The sequence below is a fragment of the Malus domestica genome, chromosome 05 (genome assembly GCF_042453785.1).
Source record: "Malus domestica chromosome 05, GDT2T_hap1".
Classification (NCBI taxonomy): Eukaryota; Viridiplantae; Streptophyta; class Magnoliopsida; order Rosales; family Rosaceae; genus Malus; species Malus domestica.
In genome coordinates, this window is record NC_091665.1 from 6,131,272 (window position 1) to 6,152,632 (window position 21,361).

Consider the following 21,361-nt stretch of genomic DNA (forward strand, 5'->3'; position numbering starts at 1 on the left):
GTTAATGATAAATTTACATATAAATTGCATTGCCATTCGTAATGTTCTGTTTTTCACTCAAACATTGTTTATGAAAATTGAAGCTATAAAATATTTTATATAATTTTCAATCTCGCAGCAACGCGCGGGTACAAATTTCTAGTTAGGTTCTAATAGGGTTTTGGGAAGGAATTAGGTTCTAATAGGGTTTTGGAAAGGAATTAGGTTCTAACAGTTTTAATTAAAGCTGTTAGGTTCGATTATCGTCAAGAACATATTTGAATTATATATTGTGAGACGTAATCTATTCTGGAAATGATGTCACTCACTTGTCACATTTTATCAATCTCCACTATGATTTTGGGTGCTCTTGATGTCACACAACTAGCTAATTTCATTTTCAACTGTCTAGTTTTAGTTTTACACGTTAAAAATTTGTTAATTAGACCAAGTCCAATGGCTAAGTACGAAATCTAGCCCCTTAAATTGACAATATTCAGAAAATTCAGTCTTCTAATTTTTGTTGTTGTTTTAATGGTGTGATAGATGACGATAAAAGGTGTTACGTGATTATTTTTTATTGGCTATCAATTTCCTTCTAACTAACTCCTTAAAAGAGCTTTGAACAATTGCTGGTTTCTTTGGAGAGACCTAAATTATTTTAGCCTAGACTACATATTTCGTTGAGGCTTATTTTAGCTGGCTCTCTGAAACTTAATTTTGATCTTACTTTACCCTATGTAACTTAAAAGTCGTCACTTTACTTTTTGAAACTCAAAATTTGATTATAAACCTCCATTATGCGTTAACATTCAAAAACACAAAATATTAAAATTGAGTTTTATAGCGTAAAATGATTAAATTCACAGAAAATCTTATAAACCTCCCTTATGCATTAACATCCCATATAATAGAATTAACAAAATTAAGGTAATGTGGAGCAATTTTTGAGTTTTATAGAGTAAAATGACGCTTTTTGAGTTTTGGGGAGCAAAATAGGATCAAAAATCGAGTTTTAGGAGGCAAAGTAGAGCGAATTTTGAGTTTTAGAGAGTAAAATGATGACTTTTGAGTTACAAGAGACAAAATAAGATTAAAATCAAGTTTATGTGGACATAGCTAAAAATAAGCCTTCCATTAAAATAATTTTTGTCATTTGGTATTTGCACAAATTAGGCATATGCTCCATCTCAACTGTGGCAGAATGCCTTGCTTTGCGAGATGAACTTTGGTTGGCTAAGGCCAAAGGTTTGTCCTGTATCATGGTGGAGGGTGACTCAAATTTGGTGATCGAGGCTATTAGAGGTACTTACAACTCTCCTTGGAGATTGAGGACCATTTTTGAAGATATTCGTTGGCTGGCTGAATTGTTCTCAGAGATTTCCTATAATCATGCCTTTAAGGAAGTGAATTTTTTAGCTGATGCTATTTACTAGAGTAAAGTTTTCGGTGTTGATTTTCATGTTTGGGATAATTCTATTCCTGTGGAAGCCTCTCGGACTTTTCTCTTTGATTGTACCCAAACTAATTGCCATAGAAGCTTTTCTCTTTAATTTTAGTCTCCTTTCTATCACAATAAAAAATATATGCTCCATCTCAACTTTTATTACATCAGAGCATCTTCTTTAGGGATTTTTTAGGGGTGTGATATCCCCACACTTTTTTTTACTTTTTTCACACCTTTTTAATTTTCGGCCGTCGAATCGGATGAATTGAAGAAGATCAATGGATAGAAATTAACAAAAAGTGTGAGACAAGTAAAATGAGCTGTGTGGATAACACATCCCAATTTTTAAGGTCATTTTATACTTCGATGACGTAGACTTGCCTTGCCATTTGCATTGCCTTTAAAAACTAGTCAAAACTATTATTATTTTAGTATATTTATACCATGCTCGGTGTGGAGGATTGTACAACATTTGTTTGTGACTAAAATATTAATAAAAAAACCCTCCCAATTGAAGAAGTTTTTGTATGAGGCGACCGGGCTCTATGGTTGATTTTGAGAGGAAAATAAACTCTATCCACATGTGAATGCGGCATAACAACTTATTTTTTTGGTTTTTTTTTTCTTGTGTTTTGAACCCCACCTACGTGAATGCTAGTAGCCATTCATGTAGTTTTTTTTTTTTCTTTGAACCGGTAGCAAGGAGAAGATCAAGGAGAAGATCAAACGACAAAGATAAGAAAATATATTTTTGATTTGAAAAAAAAAATTTATATATTTGATTTCTGCTCTATATTTTTTTTAAGAATAATCAGACAATACAAATTTAAATATAACGATTAAAATAAAATTAAAAGATTATTTCCCTCAAAACTCTATAAATACTAAAATACTCGTCTCTGGGGAATTTTGAATCCCCAAAATTTGGCGCCCAAACCGCAGATCAAATCGCCGCCAAAATTTTCAGTAATACCAAAATCCCACATCGACTTGTGAAATCCGAAAGCAGAGAAGAAAATGCCGACCGTGTTCATCGCAGTTCAGTGCTGCCAATGCTCCACCATGCAGGTATGAACACTTGAATCTGAAACTTGATGATTTTGTTTGGCGATGAATGCCGATTAAATTTGCAGGTGAAGCAGAGGAACAAAAGCAACAGGTGGACATGCGTCGTCTGCAATCAGAAGCAGTCCGTCCGCCAAGTGTTTGCTCAAGGTCCCATGGCCAGAGACCTCCGCCTCTTCGTCCAGTCCTCCAACATGTCTCGCCAGTTCGCCCAGCAAACGCATGATCAACAGCAACACCAACAGCGACAAGAACAAGATACTCTTATTTCTTCCGATTGCTCGTATAAGACCGAAAAGCGAAGACGAAATGACTGGACCCAGTACCTGGATCCTGAGGACAGTGATCGGGGCGCCAACATGAAGCCAGAAGACGAAGCAGGTGATGAGATGTTTTGGGTTATGGTTGAAGTTTGAAATTGGGAAAAGAGAGAGGGGAATTCTACCGTGTTTATCGGTTCGATTGGTTTCGGTGCAGGTTCTGGTTTTGAGCCTGAGATTGTAACAGAGTTTCCGGCGGAGTTGTGGAAGAAACCAAAGCTGAGCAAATATGGTGTAGATGAGCTGCACAGTCACAAACCGATTTTCTCTAAGAGGAATTTCAACAAACATGTCATCTCCCTTCCACAAGGTATACTTAAGTAAGCTTTTCTCTTGAGCCTTCTTTTCTTGGTCCGGACCATTGAATTAGCGACTAAAAGTATTCATTGTGAGAGGGATTAGTGAAGTCATACGGATGAATTATGTCGCATGAATTTCGTAATAAGAATGCATGGCAACGAGAGCAATTGCGAAGCATAGCGGCGAGTAAGTAGAAGGATCATTCAATCGGACTATGATTAACGTGAATGCATTTTGAATGACAGACACAGAACAGGCAAGGCGCGAGCTGACAGACACCAGGGAGAGTTCACAAGTACAGAGGCATTTTATAGCAAGAGATGAGCAGGAACCGAGAAGAACATGTCAGGCTACAAAGGCTACACTAACTGGTGCTTCTAAATGGAGTGACTATGTAACCCAAGACGAGGAAGACGATTGCAGCTTGCGACTCATTACAAGGAGAAAACATGCAGACAATGCAGGCCAATGCAGCAATGAAATTGACAAGACAACAGCAAACTATGAGACAGTTCTGGCAAATGATGAGACGGTAGAAGATGACATTCATCCTGATTTCCTGTAAGCTTGTTTCAAGAGTTAAAGAGTACAGGTTTGCGACAACACTGTCCAGCGATTGGCAAAGATCCGCTTTGATTCCAGAGGTGTTGCTGCCCCCGACTGACTGCTGTTGCTTCAATGCTACTGCACTTTTTCACTGAAACAAGTATTATGCATTTCTGTACTGCGCACAGTATTGCTTCCATGACTGCAGAAGCAGTTGCACCTATTATAAGCTTAGTTCCAATTGATGCAGTATCAGTTGCCGAGAGACTAACCCTTACGCCTCTTGACAACGATAAAATGATTACACGTACGTAACAAAATGAAGCATAATATGAAAGAGAGGTGAAAATATTCCAGCAAAAAAATTCAACTTGAAATTCTAAAATAAAATTGTCATAATAATTCTAAGAAAATGAAAGACGCTGACCAAAATTCTAGCAACCTTAGGTCTTTAAATCCCTTCACGCAAGTACCTATCAATATTCTTATGGAAAAAAAAAAATCCGACTATCAACGCAAAGTCATCTAGGCCAGTAACAAAACGGAGCCTTAGTATCAAAAAAATGTGAAGAAAAAGAAGAGAGATTCACTCATTCAGATCCAATGCACCAAGCTGATCAGTAACTTCAGACTTCGTTGTAGCTTTATCCAGAACATCCATTGCCTCAGCTACCTTGGCCTTCAAGGCATCTGGAGACTCAATCAGATGGAGAACCTCCGTCTGATCCATCTCTAGCAACATCCCAGTCACCTTAGCCGTGTGTTCAGGTTCAATGCGCTCAACAAGTGGATATAGTTGTTCGCCCAGCATCTTTTCAAACACAATAATAACTAGTAAGTCTAGAATAAAAACACAAGTGGCATCAAATGCAACGCAGGTTGAAAGAGTAATAACAAGAGGGTTAAAGAACATACCAAACGCTGATTCTCTGGGGTAGCAGAAGCTAAAGCTGAAGCAAGTGTTGACATTGGCAAAGGCCCAGAACGATGGATATCATTAGGAGTCACAGGCAGCCCTGCACCGTCAAGTGGCAAAGGCATCATTGGACCCATATGACCTTGAGGAGCCAAAGATGGGTCCACTCCATTCCGTGCATTTCCCATGTATCTGAAGCCTTGATTGGAGTGACGGTGCAGTAACTGAAATTATGGATGAGTCAGAAAATATCAAAGTTGAAAGAAAAAACTGACAATAGTGACTATCGAGCACGTGCTGCAGTAAGATAATGCATCATAATCAATAATGAAATTACGCAAGTGACTATTGAGCAGGTGCTGTAGTAATGTAGTGCATAATGACCAATAATTAAATTACGCAAACCCATTAGTGGTAATGAAGTTTTGATTAAATGAAAAAGAAAACTGCTATGCCAAATCAGGAAATTATTGCACCACCTGCTGCTGCTGCTGCACATGTTGGAGGTTCCCACCTCGACGTGCACCCATTCGCTGCCCAGGTTGACCTTGCCTCTGAAGGTGGTATGGCATGATGAAGTTTGGACCAACACCAGGGCGCATGCCAGGCAAGAGCTGCTGCTGGAAGCCATAACCAGCAGGCTGTTGGGGTAGAAGGCCAGGAGAACCTTGACCATAATACAATTGTTGAGGGGCAAGTCTAGGTGCCCCAGGATGATAACCAGGAAGTCCTGATGGCAATGGTGTCATTCCACCTGGTGCTCGGATTTGGGCAAAGCGTGCCTGAAAATAATGAGAAAGGTCACCTGTGTAAAGTTTCTTTGGAATAATGGATTTAAGTGACAATTGAGGCTTCGATTATCGAGAAGCAAAATATAAGATAATAAATTGAGTACTCCCGCCCTGTACATTGGAGTTAATCAGCTTTAGAAAAGGAAATCGACTTTATATAGCTATGCTTTCGGACTCAAAATGTATAAGCAGAGCCCCTCTGCTAAAGTCAAGTACAACGAGCCCTATGCAGATCATTTCTATAAAAAATGCAGAGAAATGCAATATATCCGAGGCATGTAAAAGTACAATGTTAATAAATGAAAGGAAAGCCAGCACCATCTGGATCGGTTTAGTAATAATTTGTTCCACAAAGCATTCTTTATAATTTTTATCCTCAAATGAGAACCTACAAGTATAATTCTACATTAACCAAAAAAATAAAAATTAAAGATTCCAAAACGATAAAAGGAAGGTGCAATGTAGAAAACTACCTGTAATCGAGCCTTTCGCTCTTCTTTGCGTTGGGCCACAGCGACATACAGAGGCTTTCGTCCAATCATCTTGCCATTCATTTCAGCCAACTGAAGAAGGGAAAAAGGAAGTTATTAATGCAAAAATTACACAAAACTGATGGGGGGATAAAGCATTGCGGGATGTTCCAAGAATTCAGCATATAATAAAAAGCTTACGGCTTTATTGGCTTCCTCTGGAGTAGAAAATGCAACAAATCCAGAACCCTTGCTCACCCCTTGCTGATCAAGCATGACCTTGAAAAAATAAAGAAAATGAACATTGTTCTTTTAATATATTATTTTTTAGGAAGCTTCGAAATAATAACTATAGCTAACCTTTCGAAAGGACCTACAAAGGAGACATAAACAGGAAAGGCAAACCAGCATTACAGTTGAAATAAGATATACCTTGCACGATGCTATTGTTCCAAATTCAGAAAATAGCTCCTTTAGTTTTTCATCATTTATTGTGTCATCGAGATTTTTGAGATATAAATTAGCACCTTGTAGCTTCTCAAATCTACTGAGTCTTTCCTGTTCAAACTTAGCTCTCAACTCTGCCTCCCTCTCGGATTTCCTTTGAGCCCTCCCGACAAATAAAACCTTGTCACCACTAATGGTGCTCCCATTCAACTTCTCAATTGCAGCAGCTGCTGCTTCTGGCTTCTCAAAGTTAACAAAACCAAAACATCTAGACTTTCCAGAACCATCCCTCATAACAACCGCACTAGTAATGTTACCATGCTCGCCCATAATTTTCTTAACGTCTTCATCTGTAGTTGTCTCCGACAAATTTTTAACATAAACATTAGTGAAATGTGGTGATCCATTTTGCCGATTCCTCTCCTGGCCTCGTTGAAAAAGTCCTACATAAACCAGTTTTCCATTTATCAGCATTTTATTCAGCTTCTTGATTGCCTCCTGTGCAGATTCCTCATTGTCAAACTGTACGAACCCATAGCCTTTCGATTGACCGTTGCTATCAAGTGCAACCTTGCAAGAAAGAACGTTGCCAAAGGTTGAAAAAGTGTCCAATAACGCCTTATGATCAATACTTTTGTCCAGGTTCTTAATGAATACATTGGCCTTTCCGCTCTTCCGAATGCTTGGATCTCGATGAGAGTACATAATCCTAATGGGTTTCCCATTGATTGGAGTAAAATTCAACACTTCCAGAGCATTAGCAGCTGCAAGTTAAATGGCAACAAAAATTACAGAGACCAATTCCTAATAGAAAAATATATATTTTTCCTTCAAATGACGGCCGTAATAAAATATTCACTAGTTTGTTTCATCCTATACAAGTCTTCAACTTCACCCATAAAACAAAAACAAATGTTTAGAGAATAAACAATGCGACTACAGAATCTTCCGACAAATTCACAAAACGAAACCAAATTCCACATGCTAACAACAATAACAGCAAAAATTAAATTAGTAAACAAATCAGATTCACGCAACACAAAAAAAAAAAAAAAAAAAAAACCAAAATAAAATTACAAAAACATAAGACAGAGATTGTGTGTTGAATCAAACAGGCAAACGCAGAGACAGATTACGAGAATGCGAAAAGTACGGACCGTGCTGAGGATCGCCGTAATTAACGTAGGCATAGCCGAGGGATTGCATGCGGTTCTGATCCCGACAGACCCGAATCGAAACGATCTGCCCCATTTGGTTGAACAGATCGTACAGCTGCGCTTCGTTCACACTCGGGTCCAGATCGCCTACGTACAGCGACACGTTCCCATAAACCGCCGGAGCCGCAACCGGCGGCGCCTGTTGAGCGGCCGGAGACACTGGTTGAGCCACCGGACCGGATACCGCCGCCGCCATTGCCAAAAATAATCGAATAAATAATTTAAAAAATCGGAATTAGGGAAAGGGTGAGGGTTTGCGGAGGATTCTTTGTGTTTAGAGTGATGAGTAGGGTTTCTATTGCTCGAAATGGAATGAATTTTATTTTTTGGGAAAAATTTAACGGAGAAATTATTTTCGGGGATTTGTTTTATTTTTTATTTTTTATTTTTTGTTTCCTTTTCTTCTTTTTTCTCTGGAGGAGAGAGAGAGAGAGAGAGGGAGGGAGAGGGTGGAGAGAGGAGGCGAAGAGTGGTATATACACGGGGAGAGAGAGAGAGACAGAGAGAAGCGAACCGGTGTGTTTGGGGTTCGTAGCAATTAAGGTAGGGAAGCGCACGTGTGGTAGATGACGTGGCATTCTTTGAATCTGGAATGTGAGGATGTGGCCGCGCTTTTTCTTTGCTTTACGGCTGTGGTTTGCTGCTGGCCCCCATTTTGTTGGTTACGCGTCGCCCGGGGCTTTGGACACGTCTCTTTACTTTCCCAAGTGCCATTTGGCCGATTCCTTTTCTTGGGACATCCTAGGAATCCAATGATCTTATCCGTTCATTGCACATTGTGCGGTCAGAAATCATTTTAAAATTTAAAATGTAAAATTAAATATAAATAGTACCTAATGATTTTTAACTGCATAATGTATGATGAACATATAATATCACTGAATTCCTAGAATGTTTAGGAAAAGGATCCGGCGAGGATCATTTTCCTTGGCATATATCTCTGCCTTTTCGTATATTTCTCCTATTTCAAAAACTATATTTTCTTTTCAAATTTTAGCGTAGAATATTGTTTTTATTAAGAATTAGTATGTGGTCCCATAAAGTGTGTGTAAAAATATTTTATTTTTTAATTTTTTTTAATTAAAGATATGTTAGAATTATATGTAGATGAGACTTTGAAAATAAACAAGATTTTAGTTGTATGAAATTACATTTATGCTCATATTTCTTATTTATATTCAGTTTTAATTAGAGAGAGAATGATAATTTCATAACGTTTTGATTAACAATGAAGGTTGTATTAATATGTATTTAAATAAAAAATAAAAAGAATTTATTGACACACCTAATGTGACAGCCCGTCCCTAATTTTAAGATTTTTTTTTTTTAAGTTTTAATAAAGGATTTTACAAAAATGCCCTTTGAGGCACGCACATCATTCGAGGTTAATCGTTGTGTCGTGCCATCTAAGATTTGTCTTCTTGACATATCCCCGTAGTACTCGTCGTTACGGACGTGTAGGCGCAGACGGTTCGTTATTTGGAGTTATAACGAAAAAGATTTTAAAGTTTGAAGTTGGACATTTTATGAATTTTATTATTAAAATTTGGATGGCCCAGATTAAAGGATTTTGAAATGGATGGCTGGGATGAGAAAAATGAAAGTTTTGTGTAGGTGTGTGCGTGGGAAGAACCAGAAAACAGAAAAGAAGAAGAGAGATTGGGCAAAAACTGCCCAATCGGAGAAGAAGGAGAGAGAGCGAATCAGAGGCAGAGAGAGGAAGAAACTGACCAATCGGAACAGGGAAAGGAGGAAGGGAGAGAGGGTGAGAAGCGGAGGAAAAGAGGAAATGGGTTGGGGAGAACCCGTGGGTCGTTTCGACCCGGCGGTGCCCACGCCCAAATTCGATGGATTTCGTCCAAATTTCCGACGAATTGAGTCAAGGTACCACTTCTAATCAACATCTATGCCTTCCCTCTTCACGTTTTACCCCAAGAATCATTGAATTTCATTGTGATTTCGCGAAGAACACCCCTACAGGTGCCGCGACTCTTTTGTTTAAATTCTCCAAATTTTGAAATGTTTTCTTTCAATTACTAACACCATTAGCATTACTTTAGGACCTAGAACAAAGCCCAAGAGGTAATTGAAGCGTTGGAACAAGTTTGAAGGTCGAATTGGAAACACCCAAATTCTAGGGTTCTTCACGGTTTTGGTGAAATTGAAGCACTTCCAGGCCAAATTGGCCTTGGTCTCAGGTATGAAAGTTGTTCTACTCATTGAGATCTTCAAATCTGAAAATTTTAGTAATTTTTAGAAATAGTTGAATTTTCCGGCGAGCCGGGGGCGGCCAACCGCCACCCGCGGCGGCCCGCGCGGCGGCGCGTGGCCAATGGCCCGCCAATGTCATTATTAGCATGTGATTAAGGTTCTAGGTTCAGTTTTGATAATTGATGGACGTAAATTGAATAATTGAACCTAAGTTGGTTACGATTCGTGGTTAGGTGAAAATGTGAATTGACGATCCGACCGTTGGATCGTCATCAAACTTTGATACGTTGTAATAAGTAATATTTGAGGATTATATGAACTTACGGATTGGGAATCCGATTTACGGATCTTCCGGAATTGAAGTTGTAAGTTCATAAAATAGAATGTTAACCGTCACTTAGTTTTGGAAATTGACGGAGATCCGACCGTTGGATGGTAATGAAATTTTAGGATGTTGTCCTAGAGGTATATTGTGGACCTCTGGAAGTTACGGATTTGAAATCTGAGTTGCAGATCATCCGGATCGAACTACGTAGTGACGTGTCTTATATAAGTTATGTATTCTATCGGCAGAATTTCTGAGGTTGGATTTAATTATTGTTCTAGGCACTAATCTTCATGACGCCTTGATGTACGGTGCTAGGGAGTTGTTGGGCGAACTCCAGGTGAGTGGGCAGTTTTGTTTTCGTATTACCTTTATACTATTGATTTTTCCCAGAAAACGAATTTATATGAAAATATGTTTTAAAAATGCCATGCATAGAATTATTTGAAAAATGTGAATTTCATATTAGTTATATGAATTGATATTTGATGCATACATGTTGCATGGTGCGGTGAAGGCACAGGTAAGTCAGGTGAGTTCATTTATTCATTTGATTGATTGTTGATAAATGCGTTAAGCTCATAACCTGCACCCTAGGTGTTAGTGCTTATATTATTCACCACACCGCACGCTCGCCTTGGATCCAAGTAGGTGGATGTCGTACAGACCATGTGAGGGTTCCGACATGCCAGTCGTACAGACCATTAGAGGGGTTCCGACTGGTGGGTGACCTTAGATATGCGCGCTGATGATTGATGTGAGAAGCACTAGAGCGTATTTTTACACCTTTCATCGTATAGACTACCTTACGTAGTTCCGAGTGATGTGCAGAGTAAGGCCGTATAGGTCACTGTGGTGACTCCGGCTTAGTGAGATATGGAGCTATTGAATTAATCGTATAGGACCAACTGCAGGGTCTCCGATTGATTCCTTATTTCACCTGATTTCTATGTTGATTTATGGCATGGCATGTTTTTCTAAAAAAAAAATGTTAAAGATTTGGGATTCAAGTTTTGAGATTTCGTATGGTTTTATATATATATATATATATGTATATATATATTTTTTCCTGAAAAGTGTTAAAGGTTTGAGATTTGAGATTTTTGCATATATATATGTTTATATATATGCTATTTTCTGGGAAAGTATACATGTTTTACGGTGAGGGGTTATAAATGTTTTAAATGAAAAGTCTTCGAAAAACTTTGTTTTACTGACCCACTCAATTTTGTTTTGCGCCCCTCCAGGTTCAAGTTAGCAGAGCTTTGGTGGCCACGAGGAATCCAACGGTGTTCTGACAGAATTCACAAATGTATGACTCACCCTCGGGTGTCTCATCTTAGTAATTGTAATTTTTCTTAAAGCTTCCGAACTGTGTAAATGGTTACGTCACTCTCACGTGACGGCCAGCACGCCCTCCTTCGGGATGGGGTGTGTCACCTAAAATCTCAATATGCACTCCTCCTACATCTTTAATTTATTTATTCTCACTTTTTTTTAATGTGCTTTCCGATTTTTCCCATATATATATATATATATATATATATATATATATCTTTTAATGTCCTAAAATTTTGAAAATCTAATTAAATATCATTTTCATGACACAAATATTTTGGTTATTAATGGTTATTTTTGTTTTTTTTTTTTGTTTTTTTTTTGTTTTTTTTGTAAGGGTTATTAATGAATTGACGTGTATTGCTTGGTGTAGATATTTTGTTTTTCTTATATTATTTCTTGCCTTTGCTTAGCAACAATTTTGTTATGTTGAAAAGAAGGAAGAAAAATGTTGGTTGATAATCTTTGCTTTGCTATTGTCTCATAGCAAATTTAGAAAGAAAAAAAACAATTTAATTGAAATTCCTGTTGCAGTCCTATTAGATTAGGAATATGATTATGTAAATCATAGTATATCTTGAAATATCTCTTATATTCCTATTAGGGGTAGATTACCTTTTAAATGTTGTAATCCTAAAGGGTAAGGAATTAACATTTCCTACTACTATAAATAAAGGCACAATGGGGTGAATCAAACATACCTCACAATTATACATCTCTCTCTTCTCTCTATATTGCCACACCTTTATCTCTCTATGGCCTCCATAATTGTTCAGTAAATTATGCCTACAACATGTTATCAGCACGCTCTTGACGCTGTGCTAAAGAGAGTTTGATTTTCAATCAGGGGTGTATTACGTTTTAATTATTCTTTTTATGATTAATTCTGATTTTATTGAATTGATCTACATGCTATTGATTCAATTTAATTTTTTCTGTGTTGAACGTGATACAACGCATTGGAGATGCAATTCCGGCTTTAAGAGAATGATCTTATACAAGTTCAAAGGCTTTTGTTGTTTTCTGTCAATCATGTATGCTTAAAATAAAGTAAGATATTTGAAATGACCTTGAAACATGAAAACATTCCCCATAATGCATGAACCCCCTATGTTTATATTTTCCTTCTGATATATATATATATATATATATATATATATATATATATATTTTGTCAATATATATATTTGTTTCATACATCGCACAATTAAATTGTTATGTGAAATATGTGAGTCAAAGTATCAAATTAAATTAGAAGCAAATATGAGTTTCCTAAACCCTAATGGATTTTTGAAAAAAAGGGCATTGGGCATGGTGCGGCACACCCACCGTTCCATCATTGTGCAAATAGAAACCAGGCTTCAGCCTGGAGTCAATTTGACGGGCCTGAAGCTCTCAGCCTATTTGTACCTTGATCCATGGCCTGCTGTTTTTTCTTGAACCAAACCAAGCCTCGGCTTGGGTTCCATGCAGCCTAGGCCTGCCACCTTCATTCAATCTAGCCCAGTTGGCTCAGTTTTCTGCCACGACCCGTGTATTTCACGTAGCCCACATGGTTAGGCTTGGTCCCTGCAGCCAACCCATGCGGCTGGGATTAGCTCTTGTGCGCCCAAAACCCATGGCCAGCTTGCGCTGGACCTCACCCGTTCCCCCCTTGGGCCCATATTTGAAACCCAGCTACGGCTGGGATTTCACCTCACCCCCGTGACCTGAAGTTCACACTCAAGGCCCTTTTTAGGCCCTGCCTTTTCTACTTAAGGCACCCAACATGTGCCCCTTACCCACGACACCTAGCCCAAATTATTTTGGGGCTATACTTTCGATCCAATAATATTATTTTGCTTCTACAATCGACCCTGTATGACCCGATTTATTGAATTAATTAAAAGTGACAAGCAATCCATTAATCTGATAATGAATCCAAAATTATTGACCTGAAGATCACTTTTGGACTTTAATGATTCAATAATTTATTTTTATACTTTAATTGTTGACTTACTTTCGTAGTCCCGAACCACTCACACTTGAGTTCCCGAAGAACCTCAAATCCACTACACTTAGTTGTATATTGCATTCTGTGTTCTTGCAGGAATCTCTCTTTTATGAACTAAATGTTCATAAATAAATTGAACTTGTAGTTTCAAATTTAGTGCCTTTGAAACCCGAAGTTTTCATAAATACACCCATGAAAACCATGTTTTAGAATTCGAATGTTCTAACTTTGATGCTTATGGATGATTCATTCTCATAGCACCAATCACAATCTTGTTCCCTCCAATTTAGTGGATCGTCGAATTGTCACAAGTTCGATTTTCCTGATTTGGACATTTTCTAAGAGAAACCACTTTATGTGGGGTACAAGACGTGAATCTCCACTTGACTATCAAGAAGCTGATAAGCCATTGAATCCAACAATGGCATGGAAGAGATGAATAAGCCTCCGCTATGATTTTCATTCGAAGACTTATACTCAAAGCATTACAAATGGAAATACCTCCCGATCAAGGATTCCATGGCTATTTGGCTCGCTCCTACGGATTGTCTAATCATAAAAGACATTGCCTGAAGCACACCATGATTACGTCCATGAATGAGTACAATTCTGAAGTTTATAAATCCGATCGAATTTTGACTGGAGAATACTTTTCTCGTCTTTCCTTACTTCTAACTTGCCCTTGAAGCAGCAGTATAGAAAGCGGAAGTTTACCAAATTCTCGGACCTAATTACTACCACAAACATATGGTAGAATTAGGGCTTGCCAAGGTGTGGCATCATGCCCGAAGTGTGATCCTTGGTACCTAAGACCTAAAACTTCAAGAATAAGGGATAATATTCCTGAACGTTAACCTTGTAGAATCTATTTCCGTCTCGATGGAATAGACCATTGGTTATGCACCTGTTCGTGCCCCTACCAATGTTGTTAAGGAAATACCATTCTAGTAGTCAATACGTGAGACTAATTTTGCTATACCAAACACTGTTGGAAGAGCAGAATTTTGACATGGATGGCCTTGTTGGCCGAATCCCCTTAAGTAAACCATTTACTTTATGAACATTTTTCCATGGTCTTGGATTTACGTTTGGTGTATGATTTACTTATGGATAATCTTATTGATATTGTCTTTGAATATGAGTTAATTGAATCATGTTTCTTAATACATGTGACCGATTCAATTAAAGGAAAACTAATGAAAATGACTTGAAAACTTTGAGTTTTAATGATAAGGACAAAATAAAGGGTAAAGTGAATAGTACCATGATTGACTTTTTAGTGTAAAAATGTGGTTTTTCGTTAAAGTGAACAGTACCGGGTGTTTTCATTAAAGTTCCCTTCAATTAAACAAGTGATTAGATAGGAATGTGGGAAAGTTCGTTGTCTGGATGAATGCGTACTACGCACACTAACTTTACATCTAAATCACATCTTTAACAACGACTTGAGGTCTATCTAACCTGATTAAGGCATACTCCTCGTTGTATGAATGGTACTGAATCACCATTTAAGGGACCTTAAATTCTCCCTGACGTTGAGTTTTTAAGGATATTCGAGATGACAATGATCATAAATGAAATCACTAAAGAAAATAGAGTGAAATATCTTTGCACCACCTCCAAAAATGAGCCTGAAGCTTTGATTTGGGGCCAATGGGTTATCTCCCAACTGGGAACACACCACATGTGGCCGTCTAGAGTTGGGTGGTTGAACAGTTTACTTGTTTTGGTACAACTATTTGGGACACTTAGGTCGAACAATGATGTTATGACGCATCCTTCTACAAGCACACTTTGTCAAGCCTGCTTATTAGGGAAATATATTTTCTATATCATCCCTCGCAAATATACAAAATCACCACTTTTTCACAGTGGATTCAAGGGAATATATGTGGACTAATCCAACCAAAATACGGACCATATAAATACTTATGGTTTTGGTCGATGAATCGACAAACTGGTCACATGTTTGTCCACACACATTGCTGCTAAACCTCTTGGCCGATTAAGGGTTCACCACCCTACTTATCCCTTAAAGTCTGGGAGACTGGATAATGTCGGAAAGTTTACATTGACGTTTTTCGATAAAGTATTGCATGTATTTTGAGTTTATAATTGAACATTGAATTCCCATGTTCACCCCTAATAGCCTCGCCTAGTGATCATAAAGCGCAATTTGAATGATCGCCCGAATTTTGGTAAACGTACCAAGTCTTCAATTTCTGCTTAGAGCTATGCAATCCTTGTATGCAGTTATGTTAGTCCGCCTTGAGGCTCATTGCCACCCAACCTATATGACGTTACAATTGGTTACTGCGTACGAACCTGACGATTTTCGTATTTACGCATTTGGGTGTGCATTCCATGTGCCAAGTTATGCCGTCGCAACGTACCACCATGGGTTCTCAAAGAAGGATGTGTATCTTTTGTTGACCATGATTCTTCTTCATACTAGCTTTCTTCGAGCCCTTGCATGCGATCTCTTTACCGCTCATTTGCAGATTATCACTTTAATGAGATAGTCTTCCCGCCGTTAGGGGGAGATAAGAACGTCAACATTCTTGTAGAACATCGCGAATTTATGTGGATGTTGCCCACTATGTCTCATCTCGATCCCCATACTGCACAAGTGTGATAAGTAAGTACGATGAATTCTAAATTTTAGAATGTTGCTCTAGACACGTTCCTCTGATCTAGCTAAAGTGACGAGATCATATACTAGCTGCAAACATGCCTGCAAGGATAGACGTACTTAACGGACGTCGAGTCAACATCCCTAGAGGGTGTGCCACCCCTGTTGGACAGTTTAGATGCCCTTGTTGGATAGTTCGGTACACCGGTGGATAGCCAATCAATCTGTCCTGGCCTGGAGCACCACACATCATTCAGTTCGTAGGATTCATTTCCCTGGAAGAGGAAGACACGTCACAACAATGAATCTAAACTTGATCGCTGTCTCAAATCATTTCCATCTCATGATATTAATTCGGATTTCTCCTGAGACTTAAAGTTCTTGGTCCAGTATACTAGTTTGGATGAGCTAAATGGAATTGAAATGAGATTATCATCGATGATGTTTTCACTTATATGGTAGCTACCGACATAAATGAAAAGCGACGATATCAAACCATGTTCCGTTAATTAAGTGACAACGTAGAACTGATTGGACAACTAAAGTTACAATCCAGGTCAAATTCCTTACCAAAGTGTGTATTGGACTTGTTCTCCCTACACTGCCCAAGATAACCCTGTTGTGTTACAAGTGGAAAAGGAAGCATTATGAGATGAATGAAATAGTATGATATGATGCACGTCTTATGGTGTAAGGTTTCTCTCAAAACGTCATATGATTGATAGCAGCATTATGAAATGTGGTTAGTGTTTCTCCATGGGGATATAGATACGAAGATTTACATGTAAGTTCTCGAAGAATTACATGGACTGTTTCAAATAGTCCCAAAACCACGGAACACCCTCTTAACTTGTTTGAGGCTTTCACTTACAATCCGACGGATGTGGTATACCCGTCTAAGTGATTATTTGATCAGTTAGGGATATGAATTATGCCATTGCATGTTAAACTATGAAGTATTGTTCCAAATTGCTAGAGTTATAGTTTATGTCATTGACACGAATCTCACTAAGACTCCGGAAGAGCTTGAGAAAACTGCCTTGCACCTAAAGATGGAATTTAAGATGAAGGATCTTGGGCAAACTCGTTATGCTTTAACCCGAAGTTGAAGCATTATTCTGACGGTATTTTGGTCTACCAGTCAAACTACACCCTGAATGTGTTACCTTTGAGTATACCTATGATCGTCCATACGTTATATGCAAATGAGACCCTTGAAGAGGTTTTGGAATCCGAAATTCCATATCTAAAGTTCAACTTTGCGCTTCGTTGTACTTAGCTCATTGTATTTAGACAGGACATCTCATTCATTGTTGATCTTAGTAAAGATGCAACACCGCGCTTACACGTAACCATTGAATTGGTATTAAAGACATACCCTGAGGGTACTACGAGGGTAAATCCCAACGCATCTCGAGTAGATCCATCCCCCTTGATCCTCGGAATGATGCTTGCCTTGTTTGTTATGCGGACACAGGTTACTTATCAAACCTGCACAAGGCAAAATCCCGAAATGGTTATGTCTTTACCATTAGGGATATCACAATATCTTGGAGGTTCATGATATAATCTTTGTTGCGAAATCTTCGAATCAGTCCAAGACTCACCTTACTTCACTAAGCCACAAGTGAGACATGGTTAGGAGTTCTTGTTGAGCATATTCGAAGTACTTGCTGTGTTTTCATCTATCATTGAGTCTAACGACGATCCATGAAGATTATGCCACATTTATCAACCCGACCAAGCCATGATACATTAACGAAGTCAACACCAAGACATACGTCTACATCTACATCAGCAAAGCATCAGGAGATTGAAGTCATGCAAGCCGATCCTAGACAACCTTGCCGACCTCTATATGATGTCACTATCGAAGTCAACCTTCCAGAAGCTTGTCCGAGGAATTGGTATGCCTAACTATTCATATGCAATGCTTGTAGTTCTCATTTGGAAGTTATGTCAAACTCAGGGGGAGTATCCAGAAGTATACTGACTTAATCTTAATGTACTTTTTTCCCTACGATTAGGAGCATTTTTCCCATTGGGTTTTTGTTACCTAACTAGGTTTTAATAAGGCACCCATCCTGGGCTGATCATACCCTTGTGAGCTCTTCTACTTGCGTCCAAAATACGTATAGTTTTGACTTAATGCAACTTCTCACGTTTCTCCTTAGACTATGGGGTTTTCCCTACCTTGGGTTTTACCATAGTGAGGTTTTGTGAGTTTTACTTTTTATGCATTCTTTCGTTGATCTGAGACTCGCATTCACTCATTGTGCCGACGACTTCATCAATTATACTTGCTTCATCACTGAAGACCTGATACGTCATTTACTTGAGTATTTAAACACTTAAGGGTGAGTGTTGCAGTTTTATTAGATTAGGAATGTGATTGTGTAAATCCAAGTATATCTTGGAACATCTCTTATATTCGTATTAGGAGTAGATTACCTATTAAATGTTGTAATCCTAAAGGGTAAGTAATTAACCTTCCCTACTACTATAAATAAAGGCACAATGGGGTGAATCAAATACACCTCACAATTATGCATCTCTCTCTTCTCTCTACTATTGCCGCACCTTTCTTTCTCTATGGCCTCCATAATTGTTCAGTAAATTATGCCTACAACAATCCCAACATTGTTAAGCAAATCAATCCCGATTCTAAACTAAACAATCCTACTAATTTATAATGGTTGGGTCCTCACCAGGGAGGACCCAATTTACTCACCAAACTGTTTGGGTTAATATTTGAACATTGAGATGCAAGAATAAAGAAGCCCAGAGATGCCAATTAAAAGAAGACTTACCCGAAGCCTAGCACCAGGCCTATAGATAAATTGGTGCCTCCCTATTAATGCATAGACCATGTGTCTATGATTTAAATGTCAAGTGATGGAGACTAACTCACAATCAGCTAAAAAACGTTTTTTAGTGGCAATACAAGTAAAAAAATGATGAGTCACTACCTTCCAAATGCTTTCTGGCAAAAGCAAAGTCACAGTAGTAGGGCTAATTCACCTATAAAAGGAAGAAGAAGCCTTAAAGACAATGACACTCAACCAATCAAACAAACAAACATACAAACTATGCTCTCAAGCTAGATTTGCATCCAAAAGCTATAATTAGCCCAGATCTAAGATCTTTTTAGTAACAAGCTATCTCTTTTTTAGATTTCCTTAGAAAGCCTATCTTTCTCTAGTTTAAAAGCTCTATTACCTCCCTTAGTGGCGTAGTATCGTTTCTCTCATGTAAACCTGTTTACCATACATCCTTTTACAACATACAAACCTCTGTAAACTCAAAGATAAGTGGCTGCAAGAGGTTCAACCTTGACATACAAGGTGAAATCTTGCCCGACTTCCTTGTGTTTATACTTACATTTGTAGATCTATTACTTAATGCATTCTCCAGTATGTGTTCAAGTTATTTCCATCAGTTTTCCTACTTTAAGAACACCATTTGTAGTTGGATCTGGTTAGTTTAATGGATATGTCATTGTTAAAACCAACCCATAACCAACTGAATGGCTTAAAGCGCTTTGAACTCCCTTCATACGAACATACAAGACTATGAACTAAAAGTCCTTGGTCATAAGGCAAGAAAAAGAACTTAATGTGGACTTAACCCATCCACGACAACCCTTTGATAACAAGAAGTCCGAATAACTTGGGGCGCAAGTAATCAACTAAAACACACTTGTTATACATCTGCTATACTGAGATAGCAGTGGCATGCCTAGCACTTAGTTAGTATTGATTGCGAGCCTCAAGGCCTACACCTAAGGCCCCACAAAAGCACCTTTTAGAACTAACTCTGTCATCTTCTTGTAGCACATGCACAAGCAAGAGCCCGACTATACATCCAAAGTGCCAATCCCTTGGGGAGCTGTGCTGAGGTGCCAATGACCATTCCCCACGGAAATTTTCGCAACCAACATAGTTTTGGTATGCTCGGTGGGATTTCAAAGTCTTGTATGCCAAGAAGAAGAAGGAATGAGAAAAGCTTCAGGTGGAACACAGAATACGGGCTACCCCAGTGTTTACCAAAACCAAGCATGACAAATCAACTAGAGGATTTTCCTTCCCTCCAAGGACTAGCTATTCTAGAAAGCCCGAGCTCATCCGAGAAGTCAGAAGGGAAGGTGACCAATGAAGACTTGCAAGCCACTATGATGTAAGTTCTGAATACTATGGAGAGTATCATTCTGGAAACCAGAAGAGAAGTAAGCATACTCTGTTCTTTAATGGGAAGTTTGCAAAGAAGATTAGATATGGAGTTCTCTACTCCAAAGAATGGTTATGCCAGGGAAGTGATGAGAGAGGTTAGTCCTGAAAAAGAACCAGTTATTCCCTTATTTCCTGTGCTTGAGGAAATAAGGGATAAAGGAAAAAACAAGGAAATATCTGAAACCAGTTAGCCAGTGTTGGAGGAGATCCTAGAAGCGGAGTTGCTCAACCCGCTATTATTTTCACTAGATAGTAGAGGGCAGAGTAAGAAAAAAGAACAAAGTATGGGATGCCCCAATTAATATGAGAGTATAGTGGAAAAGGCGAGCCCACCAAGTTAGACAAGCCTCATTTTTATAGGCCCCCACCATTGGCCAGTAAGGGAGGGTATGCTAAGTAGAGAAAGCCCGAGGCAAGGAATGAGACTTTCTTGGGTAATGATCACAGCCCAAAATGGGAACCCCGCATACCCCATACAACAATGCGGCTAACCAGTAGCTCAAAGATGAGCTAGTCGAGTTAAGGAGTATGGTGGCCCAGAATGCCTAACTATGTCCAGTTTATGGATTGGAAACAAGACCTTATTATGAAAGGAAAGTTACTGTTGGAAAAACCACAAGTCAATATGATGATTGACACAGATCCCTTCCTAGAAGCCTCAATAAACATGATCAACTTGATGTGGGCTGAGAAAGGGAAAGGGAAGGCTACTTGGGAAGTTAAAGCAGAAATGAGGTAAGTTGACAGGCCAACAGAAAGAGTTATTAAGTTACCCGAGAAGCCCAAAGCAACCATAGTCAAAGGAGTGGTATTATGTAGCAGGTGTCAGTGTGAATGTGAGTTGGAAGTACCAGCATCAGGAGCTATCATTAATCAGGAGTTGATCAAAAGAAGAGAAAGAAGAACAAAAAGCCCGCAAAAGTATCTTACGGACAACTGAGAAAGAGACATCCAGAAATGTTTTCCAACGGTTGGGGGAAGATTCTCAACCAAAAGGCTTGTCAGATGTATTCAGAAATTATGAAGCCTCTTAAAAAGGGGAAGATAGAGAAGCCAAAATACCAAAATGGGTGGATGTGAGGCCACCCCAGCCAAGCTATGTTGGGGGAGATCTCAGAATAAAGGAGAGGATAAC

At 38.6% G+C, this 21,361-nt stretch overlaps 2 protein-coding genes and 1 long non-coding RNA gene across 3 annotated transcripts; 2 read left to right on the plus strand and 1 right to left on the minus strand.

Annotated features, from left to right (window-relative positions):
* Positions 1 to 2,131: 2,131 nt before the first annotated feature.
* On the plus strand, positions 2,132 to 3,752 carry LOC103406841 (uncharacterized). Its single transcript, XM_029101921.2, has 4 exons — positions 2,132 to 2,494; positions 2,560 to 2,872; positions 2,969 to 3,121; positions 3,357 to 3,752. The coding sequence occupies exons 1-4, from the start codon at positions 2,444 to 2,446 to the stop codon at positions 3,674 to 3,676; spliced, it is 837 nt and encodes a 278-aa protein (XP_028957754.1). The 5' UTR covers positions 2,132 to 2,443; the 3' UTR covers positions 3,677 to 3,752.
* Positions 3,753 to 4,006: 254 nt separating this feature from the next.
* LOC114824749 (polyadenylate-binding protein 3-like) lies at positions 4,007 to 7,971 on the minus strand. Its single transcript, XM_029101920.2, has 7 exons — positions 7,439 to 7,971; positions 6,267 to 7,045; positions 6,036 to 6,113; positions 5,838 to 5,927; positions 5,053 to 5,355; positions 4,573 to 4,797; positions 4,007 to 4,468 (listed from the first exon to the last, which is right to left on the minus strand). The coding sequence occupies exons 1-7, from the start codon at positions 7,692 to 7,694 to the stop codon at positions 4,244 to 4,246; spliced, it is 1,956 nt and encodes a 651-aa protein (XP_028957753.1). The 5' UTR covers positions 7,695 to 7,971; the 3' UTR covers positions 4,007 to 4,243.
* A 1,156-nt stretch (positions 7,972 to 9,127) lies between these two features.
* LOC114825202 (uncharacterized) lies at positions 9,128 to 11,535 on the plus strand. The gene is made up of 4 exons (XR_011581181.1): positions 9,128 to 9,382; positions 9,559 to 9,696; positions 10,316 to 10,374; positions 11,282 to 11,535. It is a non-coding gene; the product is annotated as an uncharacterized lncRNA (long non-coding RNA).
* Positions 11,536 to 21,361: the final 9,826 nt, after the last annotated feature.